At 58.3% G+C, this 15,951-nt stretch overlaps 6 protein-coding genes across 6 annotated transcripts; 4 read left to right on the forward strand and 2 right to left on the reverse strand.

Moving 5' to 3' along the window:
- The first annotated feature begins 2,999 nt into the window (after positions 1 to 2,999).
- Positions 3,000 to 5,391, forward strand: C8Q71DRAFT_588124 (methylmalonate-semialdehyde dehydrogenase). The gene is made up of 11 exons (XM_047919546.1): positions 3,000 to 3,349; positions 3,407 to 3,540; positions 3,594 to 3,670; positions 3,724 to 3,810; positions 3,864 to 3,918; positions 3,969 to 3,992; positions 4,044 to 4,292; positions 4,349 to 4,774; positions 4,828 to 5,085; positions 5,144 to 5,171; positions 5,224 to 5,391. The coding sequence occupies exons 1-11, from the start codon at positions 3,122 to 3,124 to the stop codon at positions 5,296 to 5,298; spliced, it is 1,641 nt and encodes a 546-aa protein (XP_047779325.1). The 5' UTR covers positions 3,000 to 3,121; the 3' UTR covers positions 5,299 to 5,391.
- A 93-nt stretch (positions 5,392 to 5,484) lies between these two features.
- On the forward strand, positions 5,485 to 7,454 carry C8Q71DRAFT_857473 (putative beta-fg; the record flags this gene model as incomplete). Its single annotated transcript, XM_047927416.1, has 7 exons — positions 5,485 to 5,622; positions 5,678 to 5,696; positions 5,798 to 6,727; positions 6,797 to 6,894; positions 6,956 to 7,075; positions 7,142 to 7,381; positions 7,437 to 7,454. The coding sequence occupies 7 exons, from the start codon at positions 5,485 to 5,487 to the stop codon at positions 7,452 to 7,454; spliced, it is 1,563 nt and encodes a 520-aa protein (XP_047779326.1).
- A 122-nt stretch (positions 7,455 to 7,576) lies between these two features.
- Positions 7,577 to 8,389, reverse strand: C8Q71DRAFT_588090 (phosphotyrosine protein phosphatase). Its single transcript, XM_047919545.1, has 4 exons — positions 8,179 to 8,389; positions 8,071 to 8,092; positions 7,812 to 8,009; positions 7,577 to 7,752 (listed from the first exon to the last, which is right to left on the reverse strand). The coding sequence occupies exons 1-4, from the start codon at positions 8,334 to 8,336 to the stop codon at positions 7,666 to 7,668; spliced, it is 465 nt and encodes a 154-aa protein (XP_047779327.1). The 5' UTR covers positions 8,337 to 8,389; the 3' UTR covers positions 7,577 to 7,665.
- Positions 8,390 to 8,463: 74 nt separating this feature from the next.
- On the forward strand, positions 8,464 to 10,692 carry C8Q71DRAFT_588260 (uncharacterized protein). The gene is made up of 4 exons (XM_047919548.1): positions 8,464 to 9,114; positions 9,168 to 9,806; positions 9,865 to 10,254; positions 10,314 to 10,692. Exons 1-4 carry the CDS (start codon positions 8,653 to 8,655, stop codon positions 10,398 to 10,400), a joined length of 1,578 nt encoding a protein of 525 aa, XP_047779328.1. The 5' UTR covers positions 8,464 to 8,652; the 3' UTR covers positions 10,401 to 10,692.
- A 164-nt stretch (positions 10,693 to 10,856) lies between these two features.
- C8Q71DRAFT_757033 (rab GDP-dissociation inhibitor) lies at positions 10,857 to 12,746 on the forward strand. The gene is made up of 7 exons (XM_047923648.1): positions 10,857 to 11,001; positions 11,055 to 11,186; positions 11,243 to 11,567; positions 11,622 to 11,730; positions 11,783 to 12,216; positions 12,270 to 12,414; positions 12,465 to 12,746. The coding sequence occupies exons 1-7, from the start codon at positions 10,984 to 10,986 to the stop codon at positions 12,649 to 12,651; spliced, it is 1,350 nt and encodes a 449-aa protein (XP_047779329.1). The 5' UTR covers positions 10,857 to 10,983; the 3' UTR covers positions 12,652 to 12,746.
- Positions 12,747 to 12,971: 225 nt separating this feature from the next.
- On the reverse strand, positions 12,972 to 15,949 carry C8Q71DRAFT_588256 (FAS1 domain-containing protein). Its single transcript, XM_047919547.1, has 4 exons — positions 15,197 to 15,949; positions 14,890 to 15,147; positions 14,290 to 14,838; positions 12,972 to 14,229 (listed from the first exon to the last, which is right to left on the reverse strand). Exons 1-4 carry the CDS (start codon positions 15,837 to 15,839, stop codon positions 13,007 to 13,009), a joined length of 2,673 nt encoding a protein of 890 aa, XP_047779330.1. The 5' UTR covers positions 15,840 to 15,949; the 3' UTR covers positions 12,972 to 13,006.
- Positions 15,950 to 15,951: the final 2 nt, after the last annotated feature.

Genomic DNA, 15,951 nt, shown 5'->3' on the forward strand with positions numbered 1-15,951 from the left:
CGTGCGGTCTGTCTGGTGTAGCGGCTGTAGTGGTTCGGCGTGAGTGTATAATGCACGACGGAACACGTCGCGCCACTCAGCTGGGTCTGTGTCCTTGAAGTTGTACTTCTCTCCCATCACGTTCTCGACTTCGGCTGCACCGTAGTCGATGGTCCAGCGTAGGGCGAAGTGGTCTGATCCGAATGAGCTTTCCTCGTCGATCTGCCAGTGCTTCGCTACGTCTAGTTCAGTGGCTGCCGGGTTTGTGAACGTGAGGTCGAGTGTTGACCATGTCCGGTGCGAGTGCGAGAAGAATGTTGGGGCACCCTTCTCGTTCTTGATCGTGTAGCCATTCCTCACCAGCCAGTCCACTGTCTGCTCTGTCGATTCATTTGCCGGGTCTGCTGTCCTGGACCAGAGCGGGTGGTGGAGGTTCCAGTCGCCCGAGAGGACAGTTGGCGTGTCCGCTGCGAGGGTGAGCCGTTGGAGCCGTTTCACTGCCGACCTGTTCCCTTGCTTCCTCTCGTCGTTGTATATGTTTACGAGGATTGTAGGCGGGTGTGGTGCCTGTGCTACCTCCAAGACCTGAATATCTAGGTCGTTAGCAATGTCCGAACGGAGCGTGACTGAGAAATCTTCTCTGCGGCGCGTGTATGCCATCGCTCTTGGGCGCTGTCCCTTCGCAATGGAGGAGATAGGTAGGATGGGGGTCCATCCCGCTGCTGCTTCCGATACTGGCCCCTGTGTGTCGTTCCCGATGTTTCCCCACCACGGCTCTGTGATAAGAATTAAGTCAGCAGAATCGTTGGCGGTCGCAGTGTTCAATAGCGCATGGATCACCGCATTCTGGCGATTGGCGTTGAGCTGTACAACTCGGATGGGTTTAGTTTCCATTACCCTCGAGTCCTGTTTGTACCGTGCGCGGTGACTGGGGTGGGCTCTCTGCCAGGCCTTCCATGTATGCGACAGCCCTTGCAAAGTTTCCGTCAGCAAGTTCTAGCGTCGCTTTGCACTTATCTTCCGAGACGCTTGGGTAGCGTTTCTTGAGCGCCTCCAGGTCATTCGCCCGCTGCTTCTCACGTTCCGCTTCTAGCAGCGCGAACTTGTTTTGCTGCTCTTGTGCATCTCGTCGTTGAGCCTGACTAGGCGTCGGGTTTGACGTGGCGTGCTTCCCGTGCTGTACCTCGATCCAATCGTTCCGTTTCTGTGCGGCTGTGTTACCTTTGCTCGGCTTCGACTTCGTTGTTCCTGCTGCGCGTCCCCTAGCGGTGCAGTTGCGGAAGGTCGCTGAGTGCGGCCCACTGCAGTTCGCGCAGTGCAAGTCGTGAGTGCATTGCTTCGGCACGTCCATGTCTACGTCTTCGCCTTCTCTGTGGATTAGTGGGCACTGAATACATACATGCGTAGCCTCGTTGTGGTCCTCCTTGCCACACAGTCGACATTTCTCGGGGTTCTTGCACCTGGTTCGCGTGTGGCCGTACGCCCAGCATCGGCTGCATTGCATGACTGGTGGCTTGTCAGCGTAGCGTCGTGCTTCTACGAAATTGCCGCAAATTGCGAGGTTTCTCACTCGGTTCACTAGGAAATTGGCGTCAGTTTCTGTCGTGAGTGCGAGGACAACCGACGAGTGTGTGTTCTGGCCTAGATCCGCGCGGTGTCGCATCCAGCGTGGTAGGTCATGCACCGCCATCTTCGCATAGTCGGGGTTGAGTGCTCGGAGCTCGTCTTCAATTTCCTGTGGGGTCATGATCTCCCCCGTGCGGTCATTGTGTACTCGGACACCATTGAGTTGCACCTTGTACCATTTCTGGTCAGGTCGTACTCGTGCGCGCCGTCCCCCTGTAATGCTCTCAAGGAAGTTTTCTGCGAAGGGTGCTAGGTCCCCCGCAGATTGGTCAGCTCGCGTGAAGACAATGCAGTTGTTCTGAGCGTTGAACTTAACGTTCACCACCCGCAGATGGCGGCTCTCGTCACTGCTCTGGAGGGCCTCGTTTATCTGCTTGACTATCTCCACTTCCGTTGATCGTTCGCCCGGGCCTGGGCCGTCTTCGATCTCGACGATCAGACGTGAAGGGTGGTAGGCGGACAATGGGTTTGTGACAGCTGGGCGCGGGAGGGCTTCTTTCCGCGGTTTCGGCGTGATGGGCTTTGAGGTTGCGTTCGACGTGCGCGGGCCCGCCTTCGAATTGCTCCGTTTGGTGGTGGCTGGCGTCGTGGTGGCGAGTGAGTTCTCAACGTCGTCGGCCCAGTTCACTGTTGTCTCCTGCCCGTTGTTCCTTTGCGTTGCTCGGGCCTCCATGCTGTCTATTCTGGAAGTCAGTCTCTCCATGGTTCGCACTACCTCCTGAAGCACCGTGTCCGTTGTTGTGCTCGACTCCGTCGGGGCTGGGTTCGTGGTTTCCTTTTTAGGAATGATCCTCTGTGCGATGGTCTCAGCGAGTTCTACGACGATGGGCGGGTACTCAGCGTGTATTGAGATCTTCCTCAGGATATCCGTTGCCTGCCCTAGCACTAATTCCAGCAGCTTTGTCTGCGCCGCTCCGGTCTCCTCCTGCCCTCTCGCGAGGTCTTGGTTGAAGATGTCGATTGGCGCGTCCTGCATTGTTTCGTCTTCGTCTGCAGCTGTTGTCGCGGCAGGTCTCGTTTGCCCCGTGGACGCTGGAGACCTCGTTACCATTTCCGTTAGGCGCGAGAGGACAGAGCCTCCTCGTCGTGTCGGCGTGGTCGGGGTGGGTACCGTCGTCGTAGGCGCTCGGCTGGGCGCGCTGTCCACCGTGTGTCCTACACTCTTAAAGCTCGCTGCTTTCGACGTGTTGCTCGACGTTCCGCCCGTGTAAGGCTGATAGCGTGCGTTTCCGCCGCCTTTTTCTCCCTCTTGGGGAGTGTGCCCTCTGGACATGCGCAGTGAGTCTCTCTTTGGGAAAGTTCGAGACAGTCGTGGTGCGTGAGAGAGAAGAGTCCGCACGTGTAGCGTGTGCGGGGTCGCATGACCGTCACGCGCGTAGGCCTTCGCGGGTTCCCGCCACCCCCGCATCGGCTGTAGGCGCGCCGGGCAATCGTTGTTCAGCGTGTCATACATAACCTGCGTCTCCTTGGACTACTGCCCGTTCACCGTTCCTCTCATCCTGCCTGTGGTCATACTATGCCGCCCCCCAAGCTGCCCCGCCCCGCCCGCTTCCTCGCCCGACGCTCATACGCGACCTCGGTGCGCCCCCCACTGAGCGCACTCACTCCCACGGCGCGTGCGAAGGCGGAGCAGATCTCGGCCGACTGGAAGGGCACCAGTGCGACGGGGGAGAAGACGAAGAACTTCATTGGCGGCGCGTTCGTCGAGAGCAGCGCGGAGTCGTGGATCGACGTCGTCGACCCGGTATGTGCGTCGGCGGAAGGGAGGATCCGGATGACCTGATGTATTTGCGGAACACAGGCGACGCAGACGCTGCTTACGCGTGTACCGGAGACTACTTCGTCAGAGTTTGACCAGGCTGTGGCTGCGGCATCGGAGGCGTACAAGACCTGGAGTCGATCGAGTGTTCTCACTCGCCAGCGATTCGTTCTGGAGTGAGCGTCCTTGCCTCATCTGCTTGTGCCTCCGTACCTGACGCAAAAGTCAGACTGCAGCACTTGCTGCGTAAGAACGCAGATGCAGTCGCGAATAGCATAGTCCTGGAACAGGGCAAGACGCTTGCTGGTACGTCCGCCTGGTGGCCATGCTCTCTCATGTGGTGTCTCATGCTGCCTCAGATGCGCATGGAGATCTGCTCCGCGGTTTGCAGGTCGTTGAGACCTCGTCAAATGTACCTACTGCATTGCTCGGTGACACAATCGAAGGTGCAGCAAAAATCTGCGTGGTTCTAGTTTGCATCGCTGATGTATTTCTCAAGTCAGCAAGGACATGGATACTTCAACACGGCGTCTGCCATTGGGTGTCTGCGCTAGGTGCGTACAGTATGCATAGCTAAGGCGCGGCCTTTACTGAATTCTTGCAGCATCGCACCCTTCAACTTCCCTGCGTGCGTCTTTCACGCGTACCACTGCGACTAATAAATGAACATTCGGCGTAGCATGATTCCTCTTTGGACAATCCCCATGGCCCTTTCGACAGGAAATACTCTGATAGTGAAACCGTCAGAGCGTGACCCTGGAGCCGCTATGATCATTGCGGAGCTGTGCCAGCGCGCGGGACTTCCAGACGGCGTGCTGAGCGTTGTACACGGGACTGTACCGACCGTGAACTCGATCTGCGACCACCCTTCGATCAAGGCCATTTCCTTCGTTGGTGGTGATCGTGCGGGCAAGCACATCTACGAACGGTCAGCGGCCACATACTTTGATTGTTCACAGTGTAGCTCATGACGACGTGGTGCAGGGGGCGCAAGACAGGCAAACGTGTCCAGTGCAACATGGGCGCAAAGAACCACGCTGTCATTATGCCAGACGCCAACAAGAACCACGCACTCAACTCGCTCATGGGCGCCGCCTTCGGTGCCGCTGGCCAGCGATGCATGGCAATATCTGTCGCCGTCCTTGTCGGGAACGCACAGGGCTGGCTGCCAGAGCTGTGCGAGCGTGCCGCGAAGCTCAAGGTGAACCAGGGCTTCGAGCAGGATGCCGACCTGGGCCCTGTCATTTCTCCGGCTGCGAAGCAGCGCATTACGGGCTTGATTGCGTCTGCGGAGGAGCAGGGCGGCATCATTGCCTTGGATGGCCGTGGGATCGAGGTGCCCGGATACCCTGACGGGAACTGGGTTGGTCCAACGGTCATTGAGGCGACGGCGGACATGCGATGCTACAAGTACGGGCAACGTCCAGCGGTCTATTCATTCACTAACATCGGTTCGTCTCCAGGGAAGAGATCTTCGGTCCCGTGTTGGTCGTGTTGAGGGCAGACTCCGTTGAAGACGCTCTGGCGATTATCAACGCTAACCCGTACGGTAATGGGACGGCAATCTTCACGAAGAGCGGGGCGACGGCTCGCAAGTTCGAGCGTGAAGTCGAGGTCGGACAGGTCGGCATCAACGTCCCCATCCCTGTGCCATTGCCGATGTTCTCCTGGAGCGGGAACAAGGCGAGCTTCCTCGGCGATGTCCCTTTCTATGGACGCGGGTGCGTTGCTTCTCAGTCACCCTATCGTGAGATGTTACTGAATGATCGGGTTGTGCAGTGGCATCGACTTCTACACACAGAACAAGGTTTGTGCTGGCGGTTTTGAGCTGCGATATGCCATTGATATTGGTCTTTCAGACTACCACTGCACTCTGGAAGGAGGAAGATGTTCTCAAAGGGCAGGCCTCTATGGCTATGCCGACGCACGATTGAGCAGTCATCGTGGAATTGGATGATACATTCGATCGCTGCAACTTGTATATTATGCATACCGGGAGCAAATGTTTGGCCAGTTAGCCCGTATACTACGTGCGAAGTCTGCAAGCAAAATTCCAGGCTCAGGCAAACGTTCCTGGTGGCTTGGCATGACATTGGGATCGCAGATTAGATAGACGCTGTATGCACGCGTGCCTGGAGTGGCTGATCTGTGCAAGTGACGACTATCGCGATGCGCTCACTCGGACAGCCACCAAGCTCGAGTACTTATTGACCTCGCTATCGCACTTTGCCTCACGACCATCCAACACAAGCACCATGGTAAGTCCCTCTCTACCCAGCTGGCCCTCACAGCCTGACGAGCCCCGTCCTGTAGGATTTCATCTTGAGCCAATGTAAGTAGGACAGACAGACACGATCTCTCGTCCGCGTACCCAGGCTGCGCCCGATCGCCATCGTTTCGTCCGCGGACACGATGCTCACGTCCTTTCTGAAGCCAACGACCGCCGCGACGGCTACAACGCGCCCCGCCGCCAGCACCCCGGCGGCGAAGAGTACTACGAGGGCGGCCCGCCGCGTCCGGAGTACCCTGGCGGAGGGGGACGGCCTCCCTTCGAGGGCGAGGGGCCTGGCTATGGAGGCCCGCCTCCTCCGGGCCCGCACAGCCACCACCACGGCCACCATGAAGGCCAGCCGCCCTTCGAAGGAGGAGGGGGAGGAGGCGCGCCGTACTACCCTGATCGCCGCCAAGGGGAGGATTCAGGCTATGCGCCGTCGTACGGCGGTGGAGGGCCGCGCCCAGAGTATGGCGGCGGAGGCTCTGATCATGGAGCTTCTGGCTACGGCGAAGCACGTCGTCCTCAGCATGAAAGTGGAGGAGGCTACGGAAGCTCAGAGTACTCTGAGGGCGGCCGGCGTCCCGCGTACGAGAGCGGCGGTGGGGGATACGGCGCTCAGCGCCCCCAAGGGCAGGGTGGCGGGCAGTATAAGAGCGAGGCGGGGGAGGATTATGCTGCGCCCTACCCGTCCGAGAGCGAGGGCCGCCGCCCGTATGGCAGCGAGCAGGGCGCATATGGCACCTCTGGCCCCCATGCACAAAATGGCCCTGCCTATGAAGGCAGTGAGGGCTATAGCTCCTCGCGCTACGGTGCAGAGGGTCGTCAGCAGCCCGGTGGAAACCAGGGCTACGGCGGTCAGAGCGCAGGCTACGGTCAGCAGCAGCAGCAGCAGCAGCACGGCCAAGCTGCCTCATACTACAACGACTCTGGGAACGACGAGCACAGCTCGCGTCCCCAGCAGGGCAGTGGTACCCAGTCGCACTACGGCCAGGGTGGCGGGCAGCAGCAGCACTACAGCGGCCAGTCTGGCGGTCCGCAGTACACTTCTCAGCCCCACTCGGGCGCGCAGGACCAATGGCGCCCGGATCGTACGTTTGCATGTCTGCGCGGGATCATCATCAGGAGAGTGCTGACTGCGATCTGATTCTGTTTGGTAGTGGGAAACCACGAGAACATCGCGAACAACGCGAGCCAGCAGAGCGGCCAGGACCCGTCGCTCTTCCACTCTGCTCTGCAGCATGTGACAAACCACTCGGTGAGTGTTATTGCGTGTGGCTTGTGACCGACGAACTGACGAGAGGCGTGTACTTGTCTAGAGCCAGAGCAACGAGCCCATCGATGAGGAGGGTGTGCAGCAGGCGCACAACGTCGCATACCAGCAGGGCAATGGCAGCAGCCTGGGCGCGAGCTCCATGGGCAGTGCCGCCGCCCTTCAGGTACATCTATCGCCGCCCATTCTTCTGACTTCCAGTCTTATTGATGCACCACTTTACTTCTCATAGGCCATGAAGAAGTTCACGTCTGGCGGCGGCGGTGGCTCCGGCTCCTCGTCGGACCTGATCAGCTTCGCGATGTCCGAGGCGGGCAAGCTGTTCGACTCGTCGGGCGGCGCATCTTCGGGCAACAAGCAGGATGCGGTCAACAGCGCAGCGATGATGGTGATGAAGATGGTGGTGCAGAGCAAGTTCAGCGGTGCGACTGGCGGGAGCAACAGCGGTGGCTTGGGCAGCCTCATGGGTCTGGTAAGTCGACGTACCGTTTCGTTCTCGTCGAGAGTGCTAATGGGTGTGGGGACAGGCCTCGAAGTTCATGTAAACAACAGAAGTGCAGGTTACGGGAATGTGTCTAGGTGTAGAAGTCTCTTAAGCGGACTTGACTTGCGAGCCGCAGTGTAATACTTCATATCAGAATGTACAGTGCTGTTGTACAGTCTGCGTCTATGCAGAGGATGCATACCATCATTGAGATCCAAGTATCAACGTTCAACAAGGCTACGTCCCTCTCGCCGCTCCGACGCACAAGTGGTCTAAGACTGAGACTCCTTCCCGACCACCTCGTCGAGGAAGGCATTTGACAAGTGGACACATTGTTGATAGCATTCCTCGAAGTCCCTCTGTGGGTGGGAACGTGTGGGCGTAAGGATAGATTGGGCACGAGCATCTGTCGACGTACAGTTCCACCGTAATACGGGTCTTGAATAGGGTTATTGTCCAGGTATGAGCCCCACAGCCTGATCTCGGCCGTGGCATTACGGGGTTTCTTCTGCTGTAGAGAGCGTAGGTTGGCCTCGTCTGCAGCTAGAATGTGCGTGAAGCGTCGATAGTCTTCCTCTGTGACTTGTCGTGCAGAGTGCAGAATCGGAACTTGGTGCTGCAGACAGTCATCTTAGCTTTCGTAGTCCAGTCTACACCAAGAGCGCGATACTACTCACTTTGCGACACGCTGCGATCGTCCTACTCCCACAAGCACACACAGAGCCCAGTACAGTGCCTGGTGTTAGCCTCTAATGTGCCGACTGACCTTGAGGACAATGGCTCACCGATCGTCCGGATCCTCGCCAATGTGGTAGCGCGATGTCCCGGCGGAGTCGACGGTGAGGTCGAGCCCGCGCTCTTTAGCGACGTGCTTGAGGACCGCGTCGCCCATCGGCGAGCGGCAGATGTTGCCTAGGCAGACGACGAGGACCGAGGGGGCCATGGGCGTGAGGATACGGAGGTATGGAAGGAGATGGAATCGGCGATCCCAGAGACGCATTGATGAGTGAGTCAGGTGACCGACGCGTCGTTGATCGTGTACATGTGTTGATCGGACACGGTAGTGTGGACTCGGACCTCTCGGTCTCGCAGGCGCGCTCTCTCCGTCTCCGTCCACAGTCCCCCTCTCCCACCCTGCGCCCGTGTGGGTGAAGCCGCGCTACTCTTGTAAATAAGCGTACTCCGGGACAATCACCAGCTTTCTGTCGTCCTCTCGATACCCTCATCACGACTAGGCAGCCACCGCCTCCTCCGCCCAAATGGCTTCCTCCGACCCATCTGCACTCACCAATATCTTGTTGGCTCTCGCGCAGGGCGCGAACAACGCAGCACCCGGACAGAACGCACAAGCGAACAACGCAGCACCCAGAGCGCAGCAGGGCACGGGCCTCTTAGGATTAGCGGGCCCCTCCAACGTTCCGCCGGTGCCCGCGCAGCCAACCCCACAAGCGTTCATATCAACCAACGGTCCCGGCCCCAGCGCGAATGGTAATCAACTCAAACTTCAAGGACTGCTCGCTCAACTTGGGGCGCCTCAGGGTGTTCCGCCAGCACCCCAGACGGGGGTGCTGACCGCTCTCCAGAGCCTCATTAGCGAGGCTCTGAAGATGAGCAACCCTGTCGGTGCCCATCCTGACGACGACGCGCGCCTTGTTCGGGCTTTGCATGAGAGCGAGAGTAACGGCCAGACCTACCGCCAGGCGTTGGACTCATTGAATGAAGTGCGCCACTTTTCGTTTGTACGCTCGCATCCTGTCCTCACGCCTTGCCTTAGGTAAACGGGCACTCTGCTGGCCAGTGGACGGACTATTTCCTCGACCACGGCAGCCGTATTCACCGCTTGATCAATAAACTCGCGGCCGAGGCCGCGGTCCCCCCTGCGCCACCGAGGCAGCCAACCCAACTGGCATCACCTCCAGCTACAGCTAGCAACACCCCTGTCGCTCGACCATTCTTGTCTGCAACCAGAGATGAGGGCCGCGACATCAGGCCCGCTTCTCCCCCTCCTATTCCTCGCTCCACGCAGCCGGCGGCTGCACCCTTGAGGCCTTCATTGCAGTCGATATCTTCTAGAGCACCCGACCGCGGTCGCGCACCGGGCAGGCCGCCGCTCACCTCGTCTGGACGTCGAGACTCGTACTCTCCCGATTGTCCTATGAAGAACCCCAGGCCGCCTCGACGCCACGCCTCCAGTGAAGATTTCAATCTTCACCCGAACAGCGCAGAGATTCGTGTTCCGCAACGCCCTTTGCACGCACCCACCCCTCCTACCCATGCTGTAAGAACACCAAACGGTCTCGGGAATACATTCACCGATGAGGACAAGAAGTTCTTTGTCGACTTCATCCTTTGGGAGGTCGGAAAGGATGCATCCCTAACCAAAACCGAGCTGTACGCTCGGCTGGCACAGAAGGTACGTGTCTAGCTTATGCACTACAACTTTGGAGGGATGATTGACTGGGGCGATGTAGGCACCTCATCATGATGCCGCTTCTTGGAATAGATATTGGGCTCGCAACACAGATCTCGCGGACAAGGTGTACCGTACTGCCAAGGCCAGCGCTGAGAAAGCAACACGAAGGTCTTCAGGTGTCCGGCGGGGCAGCCTTCCCAACCCTCCTGGTCCAGATATGTCCGACGACGAAGATGCGAGCGCGGGATCCGACTCTGAGGAGTCCGACGGCGAGCTGTCCGACTGGCGTGCCGATCCAGATACGGACGCGGACGTTGCTAACATGGGTGGGCACAACGAGGTTTGGAGTAACACGGACTTGCGTGTGCTTGCGAGGTGGATCGCGCGGCAACCTCGGAACTGGAAATACTTGCCCCGCAGAGAGAAGTACTCAGGCTTTGTGAGGAAGGTAGGCTGGCGTTCAGGCTTGCCGGGGTATTTGGTGGACTGAGCTCTCTGCAATACTAGTACAGCAACAGGAGGACGGTGGAGGCTTGTCACTACACCCATGGGAAGAATAAGAAAAGTATGTCGTCTCTTTCACAACCGGCCTGAAACCCGTACTAATGAACGGCAATGACCGCAAAGCTATTGACCGTATGGTGCGGCAGTATTCCGCTTACATGGAGCGAAAGAAATCGCAGAAGGCACCGCCGCCTAAAATGAAGGTCGAACGAGTGGAAATCTCTCTTCTCAGCGAGGACGAAAAGGAGGATATCATTGGAGAGGCGTATAACAAACGCAAGGCTGAGGAGCATGAACGACCAATCTCGCTAGAGAGCTTGTATGCGGAGAAACGCCGCAAGACGAGTGCCTCTTGAAAGCTTGATGGGTTTGCTGTCAATGGTTCTATTTAACAGGGTGGACCAGGGTGGTCAGACGATCTGTACTGGTAGCAGTTTAATGTATCTGTACTGTATTTGTGTTCTTACCGTTCGACTGATGATCTGCGACCCCGAGCTACGAGTACTGGCAGTGTTCGAGTCTCGACGATGGGCGTTGTCGTGAGGCCAGCACGTGTCCCCGGATCGATGCTGGATGGGCGCGTATATGAGGCGCCTCACAACCCAAGCTGGATCCGCCGCCCTCGTCCACCCACTGCTTTCCTACAGACCCACGCATAGCTGATTGAACGACCATGGATGAAGAATACGACGTAAGAGTAACACTACTCATGCGGAGAGTGGATGTACTGACACGCGGTGGCAGGTCATTGTTCTCGGCACTGGCTTGACGGAATGTATCCTTTCCGGATTGCTCTCCGTGGAGGGCAAGAAGGTCCTGCATATGGACAGGAACGACTACTACGGTGGAGACAGCGCGAGTCTGAACTTGACCCAGGTAGGCACTCCGACGCGCTGTCCAGGGTCGTCGCCGACTCCTAGCTCGACACACAGCTCTACCGCAAGTTCAGGCCCGACCAGGCTCCTCCGACGGAGCTCGGACGCGACCGCGACTATGCCGTCGATCTGATCCCCAAGTTCATCATCGCGTCCGGCGAGCTCACGCGCATTCTCGTGCACACGGACGTGACGCGCTACCTTGAGTTCAAGCAGATCGCAGGCAGCTTCGTGTACCGCGATGGCAAGATCTCCAAGGTGCCCAGCACGGAGATGGAGGCGGTCAAGAGCCCTTTGATGGGTCTCTTCGAGAAGCGGAGAGCGAAGAAGTTCTTCGAGTTCTTGCAGAGCTGGAAGGACGAGGATCCGGCTACGCACCAGGGTACGTCGTCTATATCCATGCATGTATGCCAAGCGTAACCACGCTCGACGGAAGGCGTCAACCTAGACAAGGATACGATGGCCTCAGTTTACGAGAAGTTCGGTCTTGAGCCCGGAACTCAAGACTTCATTGGCCATGCCATGGCTCTTTACCTTGACGATGAGTGCGTGGCGTGCATCCTCACTTGCTCTCTCCGCCTAATGGCACTTGACTAGCTACAAGACCAAACCCGCCCGCCCCGCTTACGAGCGCATTGTCCTTTACACCTCTTCCATGGCTCGCTATGGCAAGTCCCCTTACATCTACCCCCTCTATGGCCTTGGCGAGCTGCCGCAATCCTTCGCCCGTCTGAGCGCCATCTACGGTGGCACCTACATGCTCGACAAGTCCATCGACGAGATTGTCACGGACGCGAACGGCAAGTTCGTCGGCGTCCGCAGCGGTACCGAGACCGTCAAGGCGAAGCAGGTCATCGGTGACCCGAGCTACTTCGGCGCCGGAAAGCCCACTGATGGCGGCAAGGTTCGGGTGATCGAGGAGGGCAAGGTCATCCGGGCCATTTGCTTCCTAAAGCACCCCATCCCTGGCACCGACGACGCGGACAGCGCTCAGATCATCATTCCTCAGAACCAAGTGGGCAGGCGGAATGGTAAGTCCCTGTAGCAGCTGTCGGATCGAAGTATGCTGATTGAGCGCATGCAGACATCTATGTCGCGATGGTCTCGTCGACGCACAATGTCTGCGCAAAGGACGTCTATGTCGCGATTGTCAGCACGATCGTCGAGACTGACAGGCCTGAGCAGGAGATCGTGCCCGGTCTCCAGCTCCTGGGCCCAATCTACGACAAGTGAGTTGACTCCGACCTCAAGGCATCACCCGTTCTGACCATCTTTTCAGGTTTGTTACCATTTCATCAGTGTACACACCCACCGCGTCCGGCAAGGACGACCAGATCTTCATCACGCGTTCGTATGACGCCACCTCCCACTTCGAGACTGTCGTCGACGAAGTCAACGATGTCTGGAAGCGCGTCGTGGGCAAGGACCTCGTGCTCAAGAAGAGGGAGGTAGAGGTAGAGGCTTAGGTTTAGTGCTGGAGGTCGTTCGCTTTAATACGCAGTTTGTTTTTGGCTCCTGGAGATTTGTACAATGATTACAATGCATCGTAGTTCACACATCAGTGCATTTGTCTGCCTGTGTGCTAGCCCGATCTCGTTGAGAGTCTGTAGTGCACTAGTCTTGGTAGTAGGACCAACACGACAGAAGAGCAACATGCTATGTCGAGCGTTCTATGAGATTGCAGTGCATACGCAGCTGAAATATACAATACACATGTATGTACAAGGTACAAATTATCCGGATGTTCTGTAGCAAATCCGACAGCAATATCTAAAGCCGCAGCATAAATAGCCCTACGATCATCACTCTCATACAAGTTCGTCATGCCTCCTCCCCGTCGTCCTGGACGAACCCGCCTATCGGCTCATACGTCGCCTCTGTCGTGTCTCTCCGCCAGATCATCCTTACGCCGTAGAAGAACGCCCCGATGAGCGCCACGCCGAGCACGCCTACTACGCCGGGCGCGCCGTATTGGATGTACCATGGTGGGTAGTACGGCACAAGTAGCCGGTCGATCTGTACGACTCCCCCGGTGCCTCCGCCCGCCGTCGCTCGGCCCCAAGAGAGGACGCGTGCCCAGTCGCGCTTCCCCTTGTCCCCGTGCGCGCCGTCCACGCCAACGATGGTACCGGTCTCATCGCCCTCTAGCATACGGAAGACGATGTCGCCGTACAGCGTGTCTTCCGAGAGCGTATGGAGCGTGGAGTAAGACGCGCTGTCGTCCATCCCGAGCGGGCGGTTGTTGTTGAGGACGTCCTGCAAGTCGGGGGCCTTCGAGGACGACTCCGGGGATGGGATGAGGTGCTGGCTGACGATGGCGCGGAGGCGGTCCTCGTCTGCATACAGCGCAGTGAGGTTCACCTGCTTGAACGCGTCGTCAGTCGGACACAAAAGCGTCCAACCGGACCCAGTGAGACCTTGCTCAGCCCAAGGCGAGCCCGTGGGGGGTGCCGTCCCATTCAGCACCCAGTCCACCCCGGCCTTCGTCATCATCGTCGCCATAGTTGTGCCCTTCGCTGCCTTTACGAGCTTCCCGATCGTCAGCTGCACACTCCTCGGAATCATGATATCCGACACCTCGTGGATGACGCCCGTGTGCGTGAGCATGTCGCGCGGGACGAGGGCAGCCTGCATGCCCGCCCAGCCGCCGCTGGCGCTCAGGATGACCGTGCCGTTTGGCGTGCGCTCCGCGTGGACGTCGGAGCCCTCGAGCGTGGCGAAGGTGCGCTGGCTCCCATTCACGAGCTTGCTGCCGTACTCGACGCCTTGCAGCGCGTGGTGCTCGATGACGCGCTCGAGGTCCGAACGCGAGGACGCCGCGAGCAGGTGTGCGGAGACGAGCATGCCCAGGCGCTTGAATGCGCTGTTGGGCGGCATGAGGAGCGTCGTGCGAGGGGTCGTCTTCAGCCGCTCGGCCAGACTCGTGGAGAAAATAGCCGCGAGGAAGGAGGACAGTTCTAGCTCGGGCAGGGCCGTCTGCAGCGCGTCCGCAGGCGGAACAAGCGGCCGCGAGACGAAGTAGATCAACGTGTTGTTGATCTCAACTGGGGAAATAGTAATGTGATCGACATTACAATGTAACACAGCACGAGGGAAACACGTACCATGATCGCCTATGGTCCCAGCTCCCCCAAACCTGACAGACTTGCCTTTGTTGTCGACCTTTGCGCCATTCCCGCTTACCTCCACAGACAGCACCTGCCTGTCCCCATTTAAGCCGATTTCTTCGAGCGCGGTCTCCAACAGCATGCCGTCCTTGAGTTTATCCGGAGCCCACTTCCCCGGCAGGAAATGATACCTGAGCATCCTCTTGAGCTCCTCTGTCCCATTGTTCGGCATAGACCCGTCATCCCCAAAGAGGTTCATCACGTCGTCGCTTGGGGCGAGGATGGTCCACTCGGCCTCCGTGTCATTGACCAAAGACGCGAGGTCTACGGAGTGCAGCATCGACACGAAGGACGAGCAATTCAGCGTGAGCAGATACTTCTCCGGTGTCAGCTGGAGCGCGCCTTCAGGGACGAGGAGCGATGAAACGGTATGGATGACCCCGTTCGAGGCATATATATCCGGTTCAGTGAGCTCAGCGCCAGAGACTCTGACCTTGGAGTCGTCAGAAGTCACTATCTGCAGCTCCGACCCATCCAAAGTCGTGACTATACCACAGTTAGCGTGGAATAAACCGGGGAACGGCAAGGGTAGCTTACGATTCAGGTCCGACGCGAAGGAGTCCGCATATTTGACATGCTTGCGCGCAACCGCATGCATGTTTACGATACGCGTTAGGTCATCCGTCGCATATTTGCTCTGGAGATACAGTCGCTCGTAGTGGGGTAGTGCTTCCCATGCAGCGTCGACGGGCAAGAAAAGAGTCAGCGTGGAGGTACTGTTCAGGAAGTCGTGAATCTCCGGTGTGAGCACATTATGGAAGTAGGATAATGATGGATGTTGAGATATGACAGTCTCTGACCAAGGTCAGCAGACGAGCGACTTGTGATAGTAGACTAAACATACCCAAGTCTGGAGGCATGTCCAGGACACGGTTGACTCCGACGACCACGCCATTTGAAGCCTCGACCAGCTCCTTGACCACCTCGGCACCTCCCTTACCGAAAGCATCGACTCCTACCCATACCGTATCCTCGCGATATGCTGCGCGCAGACGCTGGGACTCGCCGCCTAGTGTGCCTCCGGGTATTGGCATCCATGGTGGCCCGGGTGGCGGTTCCCGCGTTGGAGGTTCTGTGGGAGTACGTGGATACAGAAGGGTCTTGTGTGTCTGAGTTGACTGCTCCGTCGGAAGCGCGGGGATGGTGTAGTTGAGGATGTGGTAGAACAGCTGTTGCCGCAGCTCCTCCTGTACGTTGTCGCGGAGGTCGTGAGGGGCGTCCAGCGCAGCCTGCCACAACGCGTGTTTCGCGATGGCATCGTTGGTGGGTGCAAACAGAGTGCTCCCATTGATTCTGTTGAGTGTCGGGATGAGCTTTGCACGCTGGAGGAGCTTGACGAGGGAGAGGTAGTCCGGGTCGGCGTAGAGGGCGTTGAGGATGTTGGATGACTGGGTGTGCACGGGTGCAGAGTGGATGGGGACCTGCGCGGACCACCCGAGGGGCGCGAGGGCGAGGAGGGCGAGCGGGAAGGCCGACCAGGGCCGCATGGTGGGCGAGGAGAGAAAGGCGGGACAGACTCGGAAGCGGCTGAGACTGCGCTGCTCACCCGCGACATGACGTTCCTGCTATAAACAGGCGCCCGTCACGCCCATCGCGTAG

Source organism: Rhodofomes roseus (genome assembly GCF_022264815.1).
Source record: "Rhodofomes roseus strain CIRM-BRFM 1785 chromosome Unknown C8Q71scaffold_9, whole genome shotgun sequence".
NCBI lineage: Eukaryota > Fungi > Basidiomycota > Agaricomycetes > Polyporales > Fomitopsidaceae > Rhodofomes > Rhodofomes roseus.

Bases quoted from the DNA above. Each gene is read 5' to 3' on its own strand.
- C8Q71DRAFT_588124 (XM_047919546.1), top strand. From the start codon at position 3,122: ATGCCGCCCCCCAAGCTGCCCCGCCCCGCCCGCTTCCTCGCCCGACGC. The intron at 3,671-3,723 runs GTACGTCCGCCT...ATGCTGCCTCAG, and splicing joins ACAGGGCAAGACGCTTGCTG to ATGCGCATGGAGATCTGCTC. The intron at 3,811-3,863 runs GTGCAGCAAAAA...GTATTTCTCAAG, and splicing joins GCTCGGTGACACAATCGAAG to TCAGCAAGGACATGGATACT.
- C8Q71DRAFT_588090 (XM_047919545.1), bottom strand. From the start codon at position 8,336: ATGGCCCCCTCGGTCCTCGTCGTCTGCCTAGGCAACATCTGCCGCTCG. The intron at 8,093-8,178 runs GTGAGCCATTGT...TTGTGGGAGTAG, and splicing joins GGCGAGGATCCGGACGATCG to GACGATCGCAGCGTGTCGCA. The intron at 8,010-8,070 runs GTGAGTAGTATC...GACTGTCTGCAG, and splicing joins CGATCGCAGCGTGTCGCAAA to CACCAAGTTCCGATTCTGCA.
- C8Q71DRAFT_588260 (XM_047919548.1), top strand. From the start codon at position 8,653: ATGGCTTCCTCCGACCCATCTGCACTCACCAATATCTTGTTGGCTCTC. The intron at 9,807-9,864 runs GTACGTGTCTAG...GGGGCGATGTAG, and splicing joins ACGCTCGGCTGGCACAGAAG to GCACCTCATCATGATGCCGC. The intron at 10,255-10,313 runs GTAGGCTGGCGT...CTGCAATACTAG, and splicing joins ACTCAGGCTTTGTGAGGAAG to TACAGCAACAGGAGGACGGT.
- C8Q71DRAFT_757033 (XM_047923648.1), top strand. The intron at 11,568-11,621 runs GTACGTCGTCTA...GCTCGACGGAAG, and splicing joins GGATCCGGCTACGCACCAGG to GCGTCAACCTAGACAAGGAT. The intron at 11,731-11,782 runs GTGCGTGGCGTG...GCACTTGACTAG, and splicing joins GCTCTTTACCTTGACGATGA to CTACAAGACCAAACCCGCCC.
- C8Q71DRAFT_588256 (XM_047919547.1), bottom strand. From the start codon at position 15,839: ATGCGGCCCTGGTCGGCCTTCCCGCTCGCCCTCCTCGCCCTCGCGCCC. The intron at 15,148-15,196 runs GTATGTTTAGTC...GACCTTGGTCAG, and splicing joins GGACATGCCTCCAGACTTGG to AGACTGTCATATCTCAACAT. The intron at 14,839-14,889 runs GTAAGCTACCCT...ACTGTGGTATAG, and splicing joins CTTCGCGTCGGACCTGAATC to TCACGACTTTGGATGGGTCG.